This window comes from Nerophis ophidion, linkage group LG10, assembly GCF_033978795.1.
Source record: "Nerophis ophidion isolate RoL-2023_Sa linkage group LG10, RoL_Noph_v1.0, whole genome shotgun sequence".
Classification (NCBI taxonomy): domain Eukaryota; kingdom Metazoa; phylum Chordata; class Actinopteri; order Syngnathiformes; family Syngnathidae; genus Nerophis; species Nerophis ophidion.
The window spans coordinates 45295622-45316658 of NC_084620.1; the positions used below are offsets into that span (position 1 = coordinate 45295622).

The 21037-nt window shown below is 37.0% G+C and overlaps 1 protein-coding gene across 1 annotated transcript; it reads right to left on the reverse strand.

Moving 5' to 3' along the window:
• Positions 1–2113: 2113 nt before the first annotated feature.
• On the reverse strand, positions 2114–10051 carry serpine1 (serpin peptidase inhibitor, clade E (nexin, plasminogen activator inhibitor type 1), member 1). Its single transcript, XM_061913903.1, has 8 exons — positions 9842–10051; positions 8993–9237; positions 7464–7688; positions 5278–5472; positions 5007–5205; positions 4821–4921; positions 3273–3359; positions 2114–2408 (listed from the first exon to the last, which is right to left on the reverse strand). Exons 2-8 carry the CDS (start codon positions 9234–9236, stop codon positions 2284–2286), a joined length of 1176 nt encoding a protein of 391 aa, XP_061769887.1. The 5' UTR covers position 9237; positions 9842–10051; the 3' UTR covers positions 2114–2283.
• Between the last annotated feature and the right edge of the window lie 10986 nt (positions 10052–21037).

Here is a 21037-nt window from a genome sequence, read left to right on the forward strand (position 1 = left end):
TATTGATAGCGATGGACTACAAAAAAAAAAAAGTTACATAAAAAAACCGCGATTGCATTGGGACAGATTCCAATGTTTTTAGACACATTTACTAGGTTAATTCTGGCAAATCCCTTATCTTTATATTGTGTGTCTAGTTTTTTAGTGAGTTTAATATTACCTGATAGTCGGAAGGGTGTCTCCAAGGGTGTCTTGACGCGCAGTGTCTCAGGGGAGTCGACAGCAGCTTTATGGACGGCACAAGCTCAGCTTTTCTCCGGTAAGAACTGACTTTTTAACCACAATTTTCTCACCGAAAGCTGCTGGTTGACATGTGGTCGGGATCAATGTTCTCTTGACCGCGCTCTGATCCATAGTAAAGTTTCACCTCCAGGAATTTTAAACAAGGAATCACCTTGTGTTTGTGTGGCAAAAGGCTAAAGCTTCCCAACGTCATCTTTCTACTGTGACTTCTCCAATATTAATTGAAGAAAATACAAAAGATTCAGCAACACAGATGTCCAAAAAACTGTATAATTATGCCGTTAAAGCAGACGACATTTAGCTGTGTGTGTGCGAAGCGCTCATACTTCCTAAAAACCCGTGACGTCTTGCGTACACGTCATCATTACACGACGTTTCGATGACGAAACTCCCCGGGAAATTTAAAAAATTGTAATTTAGTAAACTAAAGGCCGTATTGGCATGTGTTGCAGTGTTAATATTTCATCATTGATATATAAACTATCAGACTGCGTGGTGGGTAGTAGTGGGTTTCTGTAGGTCTTTAAGTCAGGGTCCACGTTAATCAATTCATGAAAATGAGTAGCGAGGGCAGAATAATGAATTCATTTGACAGAGCAGTGTGAAAGCCGATGTGTTTATTTTGCAATTAGGCTCTTGAAACTGTGGCCCCTCTTCGTTACTTGATATAAAATATTACAAATAATGACTAAAACTATTTTACCAAATAACATAGTTACAGTTATTTTGGATTTTTACAAACATTGAATCCTTAAAATATTTTACAAAATGCATTTGTTTCAGAGTTGAAAACTTATGAATTGGGTATACATTTTTTTGCCAAACATATTAAAAATAAAATGAATTAATAAATTAATTCATAGATTTGAATGCAGATACATTGTACTATTAATCTTTGTCTATTTTTGCAAATGATAAATCCACAAGTTGAAATGGTTTCCAAATAATACAATTCAAATTATTTTTATAATATAGGTTCAAATTTTCCAAGAGAAAATATGTACAAATAAATAAAACATTTATAGTATGAAATAAACTTGTCATACCAAAATAAAAAAGTATCTTCGAAGAAAAATATGTCATATTGAAGGAATAATGTTGTAACTGCACACATTTGTAATGTTTCAAAAAATGAAGTCAGAATGTGATTTATTTTTTAAAGTCTTATTATATGATAATAATAAAAAAGTCATAAATTTACAAGAAAAAATGTTAATATTTCAATAATAATGTAATGGAATAGTTATGACATGAAACAAATCTTATTGTTATGACAAAAAAGTTGTAATTCTAATAGAAAATATATTAAATTAGAAATTTAGTTGAAACCCTCATAATTAACTGACAAAACAAATCTATATTTTAAAAGAAGGAATTAATATTAAAGAATATTAGGACCCATGGGTCGCGTCACAGCGATAATTTGTGTGTTACCAAGAGGCAGCGTGCAGGTAAAAAGTATTTTATGTGATGATAAAAACAAAAGGCGCGTGCTGCAAAGGGAAAGACACTGAAGCTTAGGGAATACTACGCATAACGAAACTAAACTGATCAGGCTACAAAACCAAATGCTGGAGAACAGCAAAGACTTACTCATTCAAAAAAAAAAAAGGTAGCAGCCGCTACCAAGTTAAATAGTTTTCATTGTAAAAGAAAACAGGTGCAGGAAGCGCTCAGAGGCAAGTGTGTAGGTGCTGCAGGAGAACACAAACAAAACAAAATGCAACCAAAATAAGAGCGCTAAACCACAACTATGACACTAAACACAGGAAAAACGCCAACACACTCAAAATTCGGCACGATATGGTGTAACAGATCATGACAGAATACAGTGTATTTTGCTCCACAGTAAGAAATACCAAATCTAAAGTCTTGTTTAAAATATATTTTTATTTTTAATAAATACAATATAAATACAAATACAGTGTTGCAAACAAGACAATTAGTAAAAAAACAACTAAAAATGAAGCATAGTAACATATGTCCTTTGTTTTGTGAAGTGCATCAGTGTCATTTCAGTAAAGAAAAATACATTTGTATTTAAAGAGGCTGGTTGAAGTGTCCCATGAACAGAATAGCTCCGGTTCCTTTGTGCTGGATAAGGAAGAGGAAAGGTCGATCCAAAGTGATCTCCTCTACCGCCATTCGAGAGAACATCACAGCAGCTAAAAGCACAAGAAAAGGTCACTATCTAATAAATAAATACATTACTGGACTTAAAACTATACTTATAAAGTACCAGCCAAAAGTTTGGACACACCTCATTCAATGTGTTTTCATTATTTTCATGACTATTTACATTGCAGATTGTCACTAAAGGCAACATAACTATGAATGAACACATGTGGAGTTATGTACCTGACAAAAAAAGGTGAAATAACTGAAAACATGATTTATATTCTAATTTTTCCAAATAGCTACCCTTAGCTCTGATTACTTTTTCGCACACTCTTGGCATTCTCTCTACGAGTTTCAAGAGGTCGTCACCAGAAATGGTTTTCTCTTCACAGGTGTGTTTGAAGCTCATCCAGAGAATGCCAAGAGTGTGCAAAGCAATAATTAGAGCAAAGGGTGGCTATTTTGAAAAAAATAACTAGAATACCCCAGGGATCAATAAAGTACTTTCTATTCTATTCTATTCTACTCTAAAACATGTTTTCAGTTATTGTGTTAATAAGTACATAACTCCACGTGTGTTCATTCATAGTTTCGATGCCTTCAGTGACAATCTACAATGAAAATAAAGAAAACGCATTGAATGAGGAGAAGGTGTCTTCACATTTTTGGCCTTTTTGTGTTTATATAATATATATATATGTGTATATATGTATTAAAACTGAAGGTATAAATAGTATACATATATACAGTACTGTACTTATATATGCAAATAAAGTAATGTCATTTATTTACATGAAGCCCAGAATTCCTGACGTATGTTAAGTACAATACAAATACAATCTATTATTATTATTATTATTATAGTATGCATGTATACGCTCCATTGTGCTCCTTTGATCTCCGACTCTTACCTGTGGCTGACGCTCCTTTTGTTCCCCGCTCATTGACCTCCAGCTTCACAGTCTGGAAAACCTTGGACACGCATAGCCTCTCATCGCCTGAAGAGTTCAAGGAAACAAGACAAGGTTAGTTTTGAACTCGGGTCTGAAGGAGCAACCGGTTGGCTGGTTTATTCCGCTGATTATAGCCATTAGAGAATAATCAATAGTCTGTCGACCTTTGGCTGATTTACGTCAATGTTTAGGAAACCTTTAGTTTGGTCTGTAATCCCCGTTTTCCTAATTCTGTTGACTGAATTTTGACTTTTGTTCTCGTACAATTACGATTTTATTCTTAAATCATTGACAATATAAATTATATCTTTATTATAATACTAAATTATATCTTTACTCTTCTATCTTTATGACACTTTGACATTATCCTTATAACATTGCCACTTTTGCTCTTAAGTTTTTCTCGGAACACATTTATTTTATATTAGAAATGGCAACAGCGGAGAATGAATGTCGCATAACAAGAAGTTAGAGAAAAAAAAGAAGCTTATCGACTACAAAGGCAGAAGCGCGCACATTTTCAGGACTTATGCAGATCCCAAATACAGATCAGCAGGTACCAGAAGGTAAGAAAAGTTGATTTTGCGCTTGTAGTAGTTATAGAAATAAATTGATTACAAGGCATTAATTAAGAGAGCTTTTTCGTGTAAATTGCGACCTAATTTATAGATAAAAAAACAAGATAGTTGAACAGTGATTTTCCTCGTTATATGATAATCTTGTCTATTCTCGTAATCGTTGTATATTGAAGCTTTTTTCCCTCAAAACGTGGCAATTTTCTATGACTCCTTCCTTGTAAAGCTCTGTTTTCCTTATCTAACTTTTTATCGCGATATTGCCACTTTTCCCGTGTGAAATTACAACTTGTGTCGTAATATTCCCGATTTATTCTTGGAACATTTCAACTTATGCAGATCCTAAATACAAATCAGCAGGTACCAGAAGGTAAGAAAAGTTGCTTTTGCATAATATTGCGAAACAAAATGCCAGATAATATGTCTTACCTTATACACACACCATAATAATACTCGTATGTTTAATGCGGCAACAATCCATCAAGCGGTGTGGCTTCATAGCTTACCAAAGTCGGACTAAAACTTTTTGATGGATTTTTGAGCGCCGTGTGTAATGTTCTCTATTTTCAATGGAACATATAAAATGTTGTTGTTGTTTACTTGAGTCACATTGCTATCATATTGCAGTCTACACGTATTTGTTATGTTTGACTGCCATCTACTGGTCACACTTATCATTACACCATGTAACAAATAAAATTGCTTCGAGGTCGGTAAGCAAAACTCGAATTATTCCGTACATTAGGCGCACCAGGTTATAGGGCGCTCTGTCGAGTTTTAAGAAAGAAAAAAGGATTTTAAGTGCGCCCTATAGTCTGAAAAATACGGTATTCCGGTCTGCAACATTTGCATAATTTCTCAGACATATTGTGGACTTTTTCTTATTATTGGAATGACAACTCGGTGTGCGTATTTTTATTGTTGTACTCACCGGTGATGCGTGTAAAATCGGCAGTAGCTAGATTGAAAATGTTTCCCAAGCCCATGTTGACGAGAGCATCCTTTAAATTGACGTCAGAGTTGAGCGTAAACCTACAAAAAACAACAATGTCAGTAATGATAGGTCAATAAGGTACTAATAAATAGCATAATCCAGCTGGCATGGCCTACACCTTACCTGGGCATGGATAATTGTCTCCGAACATGACGTAGTTCCGATCGCCACTGCTTGATCCTCTGGCTGCTCAGTTCGCTACTGAGCGCGCTCAGTGGCACGTCGCGCTCGAAGGGCGACACTAGCAGCATGCTCAGTGAGTCACCCTCGTATGGCAGCTCCAGAACATCGTAATCCACGCCGTCGGTTGTCACAAACTCACCTGTTGACGCGGAACCAAAACTAGTTAGCTGATAAGATCGTTTGTTGATTCGTAAGATCATTTGAGGCTAACCGTAGTTGAAGCGGTTGGTCAACGTCATCATGCTAACCGGAACAACACTGCCGTTAGCACAGTGGAACATTCTTTCGTGGGTCCGCGTGGGCTCGAATGGAACTTTCCAGAGCCCCTGGAAGTGGAGGGCGTTCAGGAGAACAAGGCGTGTCTCATCCGACACCGATCCCGGCGCCAAAAAGTTGGGAATGGCGCCTGCAAAAAAATTTGAAACAAACAAGTGAACAAATTTGCGTGGAGGACGGCAGGCCAAAAAAAAAAAAAAAGTTAGTTTTTTTTTTCAATACTGCAAGAAAAAAACTTAATTTTTGCAAAAAAAAATGTCAACATAACGGGAATTAAGTTACGCTTTGATAGGGGAAAAAAAGTTATGAGAAATATTACAAGCCTCATATTGAACTCTAAACGAGAAGAAAAGTTGTAATATCGCAAGAATAGTCACGTAATCACGACATTAAACTATTACGAGGAAAAAAAGCACAATTTTATAGGAAAAAAAATGAATTTTTTACAGAATTATGTCATGGTTGCAAATGTAAAACTATTTTTGCAATAACAGCGACATCATTTTGGAAGTAATGTCCGGGGTGTACGCTGCCTTCCGCCCGAATGCAGCTGAGATAGGCTCCAGCGACGCCCCGCGACCCCAGAAGAGACAAGCGGTAGAAAATGGATGGATGGATTGAATATCGTAATATTAAAAGATAAAAAGTCGTCAGAAGTAATGTGGTAGTTATCGTAATAAATTGATTACCAGGCAATAATTAAAAGAGCTTTTCAACCTAATTTATAGAAAAAAACAAGAGTTGAACAGTGTTTTTTCCTTGTAATATTAACATTTTGCTTATTCTTGTAATCTTTGTATATCGCAGCTTTTGTCTCTGAAAATGCGACAATTTTCTATGACTCCTTTCTTGTAAAACTCAGTTTTCCTAATATAACTTTTTATCGCGATATTGGCACTCTTCCTGTGTGAAATTACAAATTGTGTTGTAATATTCCCGATTTGTTCTTGTAAAATTAATACTTTTTTGCTGATATTTTACAACATTATTTTTCATTTGCTTGAATTACATGAAGTATTATTGAAATTAAGTTGCTGTTACTTTTGCTTGTACTTTTTGCCCTTATGTCCCTAAAATGGTCTCGCTAATAAAATTATTACGTTTTTAATGTGTACTCAATTTAATCTCGATATATTACAGCTTTCAATTTGGACAAAAACGCAACTTTTTATGTGATATTGCAACTTTAAAATAAAAAAAAATTAAATTACATTATTACAATCATGATATTTTCACTTTGATCTTGGAAAAGTACAACTTTAGTACTGTAATATTGCCACCTAATGGTGGCAACATTTTTCCAAGCAAAACAGCTAGCTTATGGAACATTTGTTCTGTTAAACCACAATCAGTGACAGTTAATACTAACTATCCAAATAAATCACTTTTATTAGCTGACAACACCTAAAGGTAATGAGCGTGAATGTGTTACATACGTACGTAGTTACGTCATTACGTACGAGAAACCGTGAGATAAATAAATGATAAATGGGTTGTACTTGTATAGCGCTTTTCTACCTTCAAGGTACTCAAAGCGCTTTGACACTACTTCCACATTTACCCATTCACACACACATTCACACACATGCAAGGCGCCAACCAGCACCCATCAGGAGCAAGGGTGAAGTGTCTTGCTCAGGACACAACGGACGCGGCGAGGTTGGTACTAGGTGGGAATTGAACCAGGGACGCTCGGGTTGCGCACGGCCACTCTCCCCACTGCGCTACGCCGTCCCAAGATGAAGAGATGGTGGGATATACTGTGTAAAATACTTTGGAAAGTTAGCGCCCTCTAGGCACCTGTGTATATGTTGCAAACCCACCCTTTATTCTCAAAAAAGGTACTTTTTTTATAGTTCCGCATGTTTCTTTTACTTCTCATACAAAACGAACCAGCCAACGAACCCCCCATATGTTATACCACTGGATATATCTCGTTTTAGCCGACAAGGGTACTCAAAATTGGGAACATTTTGTGTTACCATGGTGACGCTATTCGAAAAACTAATCTCTACGGGCCCATTGAATACTTAGGCAATTGTTATAGGGCGGATATTTCCAACAGAACGCTCTAACCTCCTCTTGTACCTCAGCCATACTTTCACGTAGCTTGGTAAGTACCTGCTGTGTGGTCAGAGACCCAAGCATTGATGACGCTGGCCGCCTGGTTGGGTCTGGTGAAGTCCACCTGGTGAGGGTGGCTGCTGAAGGCCTTGAGGAGGCCGCGACGGAAGCTTTTCTCCAGAATCATCTTCCTCTCCACCATCACTCCACTCGCCATGTCCAAACCTTCCTCGTTGTGCAGCTCAAACTGCAACATACGCTGCTGCCTGGACATACCACGCTCTGAATAAAAAAATAACAATACAACTTAAATAGTAGTACTAGTCAAATAATAAAGATTCAACAAGACTGCTTGTAACAGAAAAATAATAGGCGGCGCCGCGACAATAGATTATAAATAAAGTTGTAATTATGATAAGGAAGTTGAACGGGGCTAAGGGTAACAAAACGGTCGGACTATGAAGAGGTGAAAAAATCAAAAAATTCCAACAAAAAGTAATTGTACGAGAAATAAATCATAATGTTTTACAAAAAAAGTCACAAGATATCGCCAAAATAAAGTTAAACCAAGACAAGACAAACGTGGCAATTTCACCATGAAAAGTAAGAAGTTTGCAAGAAAAAAAATATTTTCCTTCAAAAAAATGTACCGATTGCCTTCATGATAGATGATAGTATAATAAAAATGTTGTATTTTGAGAGTATAATGTTCCAGTTACGTAAAGAAGTTCAAATATTGCAAGAATTAGGTTTACCTCTCGGGATAATATTTGTCAGTCATAATTTGCGTGAAAAAAAAAAAAAATATATATATATATATATATATATATATATTTATGTATGTATGTGTGTGTGTGTGTGTGTGTGGGAAAAATCACAAGACTACTTCATCTCTACAGAACTGTTTCATGAGGGGTTCCCTCAATCGTCAGGAGATTGAGGGAACCCCTCATGAAACAGTTATGTAGAGATGAAGTAGTCTTGTGATTTTTCCCACACATACATATTGTGCTCTACCACGGTATCGAGCACTATTCTCTGGATAATCCAATTAAGACATATATATGTATATATATATATATATATATATATATATATATACATATATGTATATACCGGTACCATATTGGTATCGGGACATACATACTGTACATACATACACCGGCTTCCTCCCACCTCCAAAGACATGCACCTATGGACAGGTTGATTGTCAACACTAAATGGTCCGTAGTGTGTGATTTTGAGTGTGAATGTTGTCTATCTGTGTTGGTGAGATGGCAGCTTGTCCAGAGTGTAACCCGCCTACCGCTCAAATGCAGCTGGTATAGGCTCCAGCCACCCCGGCGACTTATGCACTTTTTTCTCTTCTTGAGTTTTAGTGTGTTCACTGATTAAGTCTGAGTGTTTTACAGAACCACATGAATCTAAGTCAACAGGACCCAAACATTCCTGATAGTAAATAGTCTAAGTATTTTTGCAAATGATCTCCAGAAGGGGTCGTGGATAGTAACAATAATGACAATGATATTAATAATAAAAAAACTAAATCCTGTTTGAGATAATGAACAGTGATTAATATGTTATACCTTGCAGGTTGAAGCCCATGGCGGCCGTCATGGCCTTGCGGGTGTTTCTGGCGGCACCCAGCTGAGCCATGGCCAGCACGGAGGAGACGCCGTAGGGGGACAAGACCACATTGCTGTCCCCGGTGGCTCTTGCTAAGTGGGAAAAGACCTTCAGCCCAAAGTCGGTGTGCTTGTCTGACAGAGATGCTTGTCCGCCTCTGCCAGTGCTCAGTAGGACTACAAGGAGAACGTACGTGCAAAACATCCTGTGTGGAAAAAGTAATAATTGTGCATTTTTGTACTCTAAATTGTAAAATTGTGATATAAAAAAAATTATAATAATCGAAAAACGTGTTTGAAAATATATAAAAATGGCAAATAGTCTAGACTTTTTGCAAAAAAGTGTAGTAAATATGCTATTTTAAATGTAATAAAACACAATTGTACACAACTACAGTTAAATTGGCACTAATAACAAACGTAAACCTTAAAAAAATGCCTTAAATCTTCCAAAAACAGTTTAATAACAATATTATTCTTAATTGTGTTATGATAATAAATGAATAAAAATAAACAAAATGTTCTTCGAGAAATAATTGTATTTTTTAATATATTAAAACATACTAAATTATTGATGAATTAAAAATGTATGTATTCAAAAATGTTTAAATTATACAAAAAAAGTATAATAATATTCTTATTCTTAATTATATATGTGTTATAATAAATAGTTAAGAAAAAAAACAAAATTAAACAAATTGCTTAAATTCATAAAAATGCCTGTTTTTAAAAAATATATTTTTGTAATAATTTATCACCCTTTCAAATATTAAATCAATGAACAAAAACCCTAAAAAAGTAAGTTATTACCTTTTGTCTTGTTGCTGGTCTTCTGCTGCTTGAATAGAAAATGAACTTTTGCTGGACTTCCTTTGCTTTTATAGCCTTCACACACACACACACACACACACACACACACACACACCCTCCTTCCCTTGTGCACACAGAGGTTATTTGCGACGGCGATGATGTCATTTGGCAATGTCTGGAAAAGCTTCCCTTTTTCACGACACACACACGCACACACTCACTCGTTCCACGTCTGACAGCGTCAGTGGACAAACATGGAGCTTTCACACACTTTCACAAATGGTTGCGGTATGTGAGCCCTCCCCCCATGTGGAAAGTGTTCCCCAAATGTCTCATTGTGATAAACGACGGAAAAATGTCTAAAAAGTATGCTGACACATTCTTTTATCATTACTGTAATACATATTATTACTACTATAATTAGTTACATTTTGTGCTCTTGTGGGAGAAAAACGTTATCATTGTAAAAAAAAAAAAAAAATTTAAAAAAAATTAATAATCATTTCCAACTGGTATAGAGGGAAAAGTCAACATTTGTTTGTTAATATTGCAACTTCAGCTTCTAACGTTACGATTTGTTGTTGTTACATTACAAATCTAGTTTCCAAACATTGCAACTTTAGTCTTCTGACATCCATCTATCCATCCCTTTTCGACAGCTTGTCCCTAACATAACAACATTTATCTTTCAGTCTCGTGACATTACGATTAGGAATGTTTCAATCAGGGTATTATGCTGCCGATTCCGATACCTATCATCCAGGATTGAGACATACATGTATACATTTACACAACCATATATATATATATATATATATATATATATATATATATATATATATATATATATATACACACACATATAAATACTGTATATGTGTGTATATATATGTGTGTATATATATATACATATAAATATGTGTACATATGTGTATATATATATACACATATATGTATATATATATATATAAATATACTTATGTGTATATATACATATATATGTATATATATGAATATACATATGTATGTATATATATACACACATATGTACACATATTTATATGTATATATATATATATATATATACATACATATATGTACATATGTGTATATACATGTATATACAAACCCTGTTTCCATATGAGTTGGGAAATTGTGTTAGATGTAAATGTAAACGGAATACAATGATTTTTCAAATAATTTTCAACCCATATTCAGTTGACTATGCTACAAAGACAACATATTTGATATTCAAACTGATTAACTTTTTTTTTGCAAATAATCATTAACTTTAAAATTTGATGCCAGCAACACGTGAAAAGAAGTTGGGAAAGGTGGCAATAAATACTGATAAAGTTGAGGAATTCTCATCAAAAACTTATTTGGAACATCCCACAGGTGTGCAGGGAACAGGTGGGTGCCATGATTGGGTATAAAAACAGCGTCCGTGAAATGCTCAGTCATTCAGAAACAAGGATGGGGCGAAGGTCACCACTTTGTGAACGAATGTGTGAGCAAATCGTCAAACAGTTTAAGAACAACATTTCTCAGCGGTCTATTGCAAGGAATTTAGGAATTTCAGCATCTACGGTCCGTAATACCATCAAAAGGTTTAGAGAATCTGGAGAAATCACTGAACATAAGCGATGATATAACAGACTTTCGTTCCCTTAGGCAGTACTGCGTCAAAAAGCAACATCTGTGTGTAAAGGATATCACCACATGGGCTCAAGAACACTTCAGAAAACCACTGTCAGTAACTGCAGTTTGTCGCTACATCTGTGAGTGCAAGTTGAAACTCTACTATGCAAAGCCAAAGCCATTTATCAACGACACCCAGAAACGCTGCCGGCTTCTCTGGGCCCGAGCTCAGCTAAGATGGACTGATGCAAAGTGGAAAAGTGTTCTGTGGTCTGACGAGTCCACATTTCAAAGTTTATGAGTTTGAACATCAAATATCTTGTCTTTGTCGTGCAGTCAATTGAATATGGGTTGAAAAGGATTTGCAAATCATTGTATTCAGTTTATATTTACATCTAACACAATTTCCCAACTCATATGGAAACGGGGTTTGTACATGTGATATATCAACATGTTACATATCTACACGTTACGTATTTACACGGTACGTATCTATATGTTATGTATCTACTTGTTACGTATGTACATGTTACATATCTACATGTTACGTATTTACATGTTATGTATCTACATGTTACGTATCTACATGTTACGTACCTACATGTTATGTATTTACATGTTACGTATCTGCATGTTACGTATCTACATGTTATGTATCTACATGTTACGTATCTACATGTTACAGATCTTCATGTTATGTATCTACATGTTACGTATCTACATGTTACGTATCTACATGTTACGCATCTACACGCTACGTTTCTACATGTTACGTATCTACATGTTAGGTATCTACATGTTAGGTATCTATATGTTACGTATCTACATGTTATGTATCAGCATGTTATGTATGAACATTTTACATATCTACATGTTACATATCTACAAGTTACGTACTTACATGTTATGTACCTACAGTACATGTTATGTATCTACACGTTATGTATCTACATGTTATGTATCTACACATTATGTGTCTACACATTATGTATCTACACGTTACGTAGCTACACGTTACGTATCTACACGTTGTGTATCTACATTTTACATACCTACATGTTAAGTACCTACATGTTAAGTACCTACATGTTACGTACCTACATGTTACGTATCAATATGATACATATCTACACGTTATGTATCTACATGTTACGTACCTACATGTTACGTATCAATATGATACGTATCTACACGTTATGTATCTACACGTTATGCATCTACATGTTATGTATCTACATGTTATGTATCTACACATTATGTATCTACATGTTATGTATCTACACATTATGTGTCTACACGTTACGTAGCTACACGTTACGTAGCTACACGTTACGTATCTACATTTTACGTACCGACATGTTAAGCACCTACATGTTAAGCACCTACATGTTAAGTACCTACATGTTACGTACCTACATGTTACGTACCTACATGTTACGTATCAATATGATACGTATCTACACGTTATGTATCTACATGTTATGTATCTACATGTTATGTATCTACACGTTATGTATCTACATGTTATGTATCTACACATTAGATTAGATTAGATTAGATAGTACTTTATTTATTCCGTCAGGAGAGTTCCTTCAGGAAAATTACATTATGTGTCTACACGTTACGTAGCTACACGTTACGTAGCTACACGTTACGTAGCTACATTTTAAGTACCTACATGTTACGTACCTACATGTTACGTACCTACATGTTACGTACCTACATGTTACGTACCTACATGTTACGTTATGTATCTACATGTTATGTATCTACATGTGCACAACAGAGGAGCTGGTTAATGAGAGTAGTTAGTGTACTGTATGTTTTTTGTGAGAATGTCAACATGTTGGTTGAGTGACGTCAGTGGGCGGGTAAAGAGAGGGGAGGGAGTGCACTGTGCAGTAGAGTGATGAATGGGTCCAGTTGTGTCCTGCAAAACTAATAATAAAGCAAGCGGATTGTCACGACTTGGCGGTGTCGTCATTCTGACAGGAAAGTGGGGCTTGGCAGACTGATTGGCGGGTAAAGTGAAGAGTGTTACGGCATTAAACACATTGGGCTTTTTGTCTGCCCTGAGCTCCTCTACTACAGTCTGCATGGGAGCCCAACAGCAGTACAGGTGTAACAACTACATTATTACCTGTCACACTTCACTTTATAACTCCTTGTGCAGACTTGAATGCTTATTATATTAAATGTTCACCTAAGTTTGAAGCAAAGGCGGGAATACTAATCGCCACATTTTGGCGAGGCGCGCTTTAAAGCAACACTTCGCCCTCCTTTTATTGTTAGTTTTGAAGCCCAACTACCTCCATATTGTACATCACCACCCTCTTTATCAACCAGTATAATTGTCGTTTTTTTGCCATTCTTCCTCTTCAAGATGTTATTGCGGGTATGCCAGGGGTCTCAAACTCAATTTACCTGGGGGCCACTGGATGCAGAAACTGGGTGAGCCTGGGCCGCGAGAAAAGATTTCTTAAAAAACGCTAACATGCACTTTTTGATGAATTCACCTTCTATGATTGGCTTTCCCACCCTAGCAACATACTTGCCAATCCTTACGATTTTTCCGGGAGACTCCTGAATTTCAGAGCACCTCCCGACAATCTACCGGTGTAACCATTCTCCCGAATTTGTCCCAATTTTCACCCGGCCGACATTATTAAGGGCTGCCGTGACTGCACTGCCTTTAACGTCCTCTACAACAGTGGTTCTCAACCTTTTTTCAGTGATGTACCCCCTGTGAACATTTTTTTAATCCAAGTACCCCCTAATTAGAGCAAAGCATTTTTGGTTGAAAAAAGACATAAAGAAGTAAAAGTCAGCACTATGTCATCAGTTTCTGATTTATTAAATTGTATAACAGTGCAAAATATTGCTAATTTGTAGTGACCTTTCTTGAGCTATTTGGAAAAAAAGATATAAAAATAAATAAAAAACTTGTTGAAAAATAAACAAGTGATTCAATTATAAATAAAGATTTCTACACATAGAAGTAATCATCAACTTAAAGTGCCCTCTTTGGGGATTGTAATAGAGATCCATCTGGATTCATGAACTTAATTCTAAACATTTCTTCACAAAAAAAGAAATCTTTAACATCAATATTTATGGAACACGTCCACAAAAAGTCTAGCTTTCAACACTGAATGTTGGATTGTTGTATTATTTTTCCACACTTTATGAACTTACATTCATACGTCATTGAAGTATTATTCAATAAACATATGTATAAAGTATTTATGAATTGCTGCTGTTTTTTTAGAATGTTTTTATTTAATCTCACTTGTCCCTTGGCATACCTTCAAGTACCTCCAGGGGTCCGCGCACCCCCAAAAGAAGATTACTGCCACACAACATGTCATCGCGCACGCTTTTATATCACATATCAAATGTGCCGGCTCTGCAACATGTTGTGTGAGACTTCTGCAGAACAACATACATGGCTGCAAGACGTACTTGATCAACAGCCATACATGTCACACTGAGGGTGCCGTATAAACAACTTTAACACTGTTAAAAATATGCACCACACTGTGAACCCACACCAAACAAGAATGACAAACCCTTTTCGGGAGAATTTCCACACCCTAACACAACTTAAACACAAGAGAACAGATACCCAGAACACCTTGCAGGGCTACACCTCAACCGACGCAAGTAGGAAGGGTTTGGGGTGTGTGGGGTTGGTGATAGCAGGGGTGTGAATATTGTAGCCCAGAAGAGGTAGGTCCGTATGGGATTCTGGGTAATTGTTCTGGTGTGTTTATGTTGTATTACGTTTCGGATGTTCTCCCGAAATGTGTTTGTCATTCTTGTTTGGTGTGGGTTCACAGTCTGGCACATATTTGTAACAGTGTTAAAAAAATTTTTTACGCCCACCCTCAGTGTGACGTGTGTAACTGTTGATCAAATATATCTTTTAATAACACACGTGCATCTCTCATGGCCAGATGCAACACACAACTGGGCTTGCACGCTGCCAGTTCAGGGTGTAAGGGGCGCTAAAGGCAGTGCCATTATGGCACTCCCTGATTATTGTTAATCTGGTAAAAACTAACAGGGGCTTCGAGAGAATTGCCATCCATCCATCCATCTTCTTCCGCTTATTCGAGGTCGGGTCGCGGGGGCAGCAGCCTAAGCAGGGAAGCCCAGACTTCCTTCTCCCCAGCCACTTCGTCCAGCTCTTCCTGGGGAATCCAGAGGCGTTCCCAGGCCAGCCGGGAGACATAGTCTTCCCAACATGTCCTGGGTCTTCCCCGTGCCCTAAACACCTCCCGAGGGAGGCGTTCGGGTGGCATCCTGACGAGATGCCCGAACCACCTCATCTGGCTCCTGTCGATGTGAAGGAGCAGCGGCTTTACTTTGAGTTCCTCCCGGATGAGAGAGCTTCTCACCCTATCTCTAAGGGAGAGTCCCGCCACACGGCGGAGGAAACTCATTTCGGCCGCTTGTACCCGTGATCTTGTCCTTTCGGTCATGACCCAAAGCTCATGACCATAGGTGAGGATGGGAACGTAGATCATCGTGAATTGAGAGCTTTGCCTTCCGGCTCAGCTCCTTCTTCACCACAACCGATCGATGCAACGTCCGCATTACTGAAGACGCCGCACCGATCCGCCTGTCGATCTCACGATCAACTCTTCCCCCACTCCTGAACAAGACTCCTAGGTACTTGAACTCCTCCACTTAGGGCAGGGTCTCCTCCACAACCCGGAGATGGTACTCCACCCTCTTCCCGGAGACAACCATGGACTCGGACTTGGACGTGCTGATTCCAATTCCGGTTGTGAACCGATCCAGTGAGAGCTGAATATTTTGGCCGGATAAAGCCATCAAGACCACATAATCTGCAAAAAGCAGAGACCAAAATGGTGCCCTGAAATTCAGGGGTCTCCCGGGAAAATTGGGGACGTGGGCAAGCATGACCTGTCAAGAGCCGTACATATTAAACTTGTGCGCCGCACCAACATTAAATTGTCATATCAAAGCGCGGGCCGCATAATAACGTCTCGCGGGCCGCGATTGGCCTGCGGGCCACATGTTTGAGACCCCTGGTGTATGCACTTTGTGTGTAAGTTTTGACACACTCAACATCATGCGTCTCGGCTCTGTAGTCACCGCCGCACAGCAGCATTCAGATGAAAGAACGGTACATGTACTTTTCAAAGGCAGTAAAGTACCTATTTCAATTCATTAACATCGCGGTACTTTATTAGTACCGTTTTACCGAACAACCCTACTTTAAGGTTAATAATCTTACAGTTTTATACAGAGGTATAGTTATAACAATTTTATAGACTAAACGGTGGAGCCTAAGGGGGGCCTAACAGAAAATATTTGAGAAGCATTGCAATAACAACATCATATTTGTCAGTCAAGGCATGATTGTACAAATCACATTTTGTATAGTATTATGCACTGCTGTGATTCCATTCAGTTCAATTCTTGTGAGTAACGATTCAATTCAGAATCGACTCTCGATTCAAAATCCATATTTTTTTTATAACATTGCATGCCAATTCTATAAGTAACTACATTCCTCCATAAGATAGATGAACAGCTCTGATCAATTTCTATATGAAAATAAATAAAACTGGTGTGTTACAAAATGTTTCCCAAACATGTAATAAAGTCGAATACAAATAAGTTAACAAGAAAAGTAGCCAACACTTATCTTGTCCAAAGTAAATCTGTACAGTAGCTATAGATCATCTACATCAACAATATGATGTGTCTGAGTGGCTGGAAAGGACAAATTGAAAACACACACACACACACAAATGTGTGTGTATATATATATATATATATACACACACAAATATATATACAAACACACATATATATATTACGGGTGGGAAAAAATCGATTCGAATACGAATCGATTCTCTTTTTTTTTTAATCGATTTTTAAAATGTTTTTTTTTTTTTTTAATCAATCCAACAAACCACTACACAGCAATACCATAACAATGCAATCCAATTCCAAAACCAAAACTGACCCAGCAACACTCAGAACTGCAATAAACAGAGCAATTGAGAGGAGACACAAACACGACGCAGAACAAACCAAAAGTAGTGAAGCAAAAATGAATATTATCAACAACAGTATCAATATTAGTTAGAACTTCGGCATAGCAGTGATTAAAAATCCCTCACTGACATTATCATTAGACGTTTATAAAAATAAAAAAGAACAATAGTTTCACAGTGGCTTACACTTGCATCGCATCTCATAAGCTTGACAACACACTGTGTCCAATGTTTTCACAAAGATAAAATAAGTCATATTTTTTGTTCGTTTAGTAGTTAAAACAAATTTGCATTATTGCAATCAGTTGATAAAACATTTTCCTTTACAATTATAAAAGCTTTTTTAAAAAAAATCTACTACTCTGCTAGCATGTCAGCAGACTGGGGTAGATCCTGCTGAAATCCTATGTATTGAATGAATACAGAATCTTTTTGAATCGGAAAAATATAGTTTTTGAATCGAGAATGGCGATGAATCGAAAAAATTGATATATTATCGAGTCGCGACCCCAAGAATCGATATTGAATCGAATCGTGGTTACACCCAAAGATTCGCAGCCCTAATAAATATATATATACGGTATATATATATATATATATATATATATATATATATATATATACATATATATAAGAATACGCACATACATATACACACATATATATGTATATATACATATATATGTATATGTATATATACATCCATCCATCCATTTTCTGCCGCTTATTCCCTTTGGGGACACGGGGGCGCTGGTGCCTATCTCAGCTACAATCCGGCGGAAGGCGGTGTACACCCTGGACATGTCGCCACTTAATCGCAGGGCCAACACGGATAGACGGACAACATTCACACTCACATTCACACACTAGGGCCAATTTAGTGTTGCCAATCAATCTATCCCCAGGTGCATGTCTTTGGAAGTGGGAAGAAGCCGGAGCACCCAGAGGGAACCCACACATTCACGGGAAGGACATGCAAACTCCACACAGAAAGATCCCGAGCCTGGGATTGAACCTAGGACTACTCAGGACCTTCGTATTGTGAGGCAGAAGCACTAACCCCTCTACCACCGTGTACACAACATATATATACATACATATGTATATATATATGTGTGTATATGTATATATTTATATATATTTATACATATACATATATACACATATATACATATATATTTATTTATATATACATGTATATATATGTATATATATATATATATATATATATATATACATATTTATATATAGAGATACATATGTAGCTATATATATACGTATGTATATATACATGGAAATACATATATGTATATATAGACATGTATCTATATATATATATATATATATATATATATATATATATATATGTATATATATGTATATATATATATATATATATATATATATATATATATGTATATGTATATATATATATATATATATATATATATATATATATATATGTATATATGTATATATATATATATATATATATATATATATATATGTATATGTATTATATATATATATATATATATATATATATATATATATATATATATATATATATATATATATATATATATATATATATATATATATATATATATATATATATATATCCTCACCTATGGTCATGAGCTTTGGGTCATGACCGAAAGGATAACATCACGGGTACAAGCGGCCGAAATGAATTTCCTCCGCCGTGTGGCGGGGCTCTCCCTTAGAGATAGGGTGAGAAGCTCTGCCATCCGGGAGGAACTCAAAGTAAAGCCGCTGCTCCTTCACATCGAGAGGAGCCAGATGAGGTGGTTCGGGCATCTGGTCAGGATGCCACCCGAACGCCTCCCTAGGGAGGTGTTTAGGGCACGTCCAACCGTTACGAGGCCACGGGGAAGACCAAGGACACGTTGGGAAGACTATGTCTCCCGGCTGGCCTGGGAACGCCTCGGGATCCCCCGGGAAGAGCTGGACGAGGTGGCTGGGGAGAGGGAAGTCTGGGTTTCCCTGCTTAGGCTGTTGCCCCCGCGACCCGACCTCGGATAAGCGGAAGATGATGGATGGATGGATGGATATATATATATAAAATATATATATATATATATATATATATTATATATATATATATATATATATATATATATATATGTTGCGATCCGTGACTCGGATCATCACTTAATAATAATAATAATAATAATGGATTAGATTTATATCGCGCTTTTCTATTGTTATATACTCAAAGCGCTCACAGAGAAGTGGGAACCCATCATTCATTCACACCTGGTGGTGGTAAGCTACATCTGTAGCCACAGCTGCCCTGGGGTAGACTGACGGAAGCGTGGCTGCCAGTTTGCGCCTACGGCCCCTCCGACCACCACCAATCATTCATTCATCATTCATTCACCGGTGTGAGCGGCACCGGGGGCAAAGGGTGAAGTGTCCTGCCCAAGGACACAACGGCAGCGACTTTGATGTCCATAGGTGGGAAGCGAACCTGCAACCCTCAGGTTTCTGGCACAGCCGCTCTACCCACTACGCCATGCCGCCCCAAACTTATTATTATTATTGTTTATTTCTCCATCTTTGTTCTCATTCTCCGTTCGATCCGTTTATTTCCCGTTTAGTCCATCACCATGGTTACTTATTAGTTTCAGCTGTTACTCCCAGTTCCTGCACACCTGTTCTCTGTTAATCACCTTCCCTTTATAAGCCTTCCTCTTTTCATTCTTCTGCCTGGGACTCTAGCGTGCTTTCACGCAACGTTACGACTGTATATATTTTCTCACTAGCTCATATGCTAAGCCACCTGCTATTTCTTAGCGCTCATGCTAATTCTATTTGTTTTACATTTTGTGCCTTCGTGCCAAGTGTTAGTCTGTTTGTACTTCCTAGGTCACACACTAGCGTCTTTTGTTTGCTTTCTCTTTACACCAGTATTTTTATACTCTAGCACCTTTTGTTAAATAAATCATTAGTTCATACCTTTTGCTGTGTTCAATTTTCGACGCATCCTCGAGGGAATCGAACCCGGCATCACAATGTCGAACAGGCGTAACAATATATATATATATATATATATATAGACCATGTATCTATATATACTGTATATATAGACCCATGTATCTATATATATATATGTATATATATATATATATAGACACATGTATCTATATATATATGTATGTATGACGGATAAACCACAGTAACCTCGAATATATATATATACTTTTTTATTTTTTTGGGGGGCCGATTTTTGATTCTTTGACTAAGAATTGTTACAGATAAGAATTTGTTTTTACACCTCTACTAAGCACAGGAGTGTGGCTGGTGTCTAAAGACACAACTTACTGTAGCTCCGCCCCCTCTGAGGTGATGCACACTCTTGCAGCAGGGGATGCACATTTTCACAAAACAGTTTTCGATTAAAATTCCTGGTGTTATGTAAGATGTATTTCATGTCATTACGTGCCAAGTCTTCTACCGCTTGTTCCGCCCGCACTTGATCATCCTTTATTCCACA

Bases quoted from the DNA above. Each gene is read 5' to 3' on its own strand.
- serpine1 (XM_061913903.1), bottom strand. From the start codon at position 9,236: ATGTTTTGCACGTACGTTCTCCTTGTAGTCCTACTGAGCACTGGCAGA. The intron at 5,206-5,277 runs GTTAGCCTCAAA...CCGCGTCAACAG, and splicing joins GACCAACCGCTTCAACTACG to GTGAGTTTGTGACAACCGAC. The intron at 3,360-4,820 runs GTGAGTACAACA...TGAACTCTTCAG, and splicing joins CGATTTTACACGCATCACCG to GCGATGAGAGGCTATGCGTG.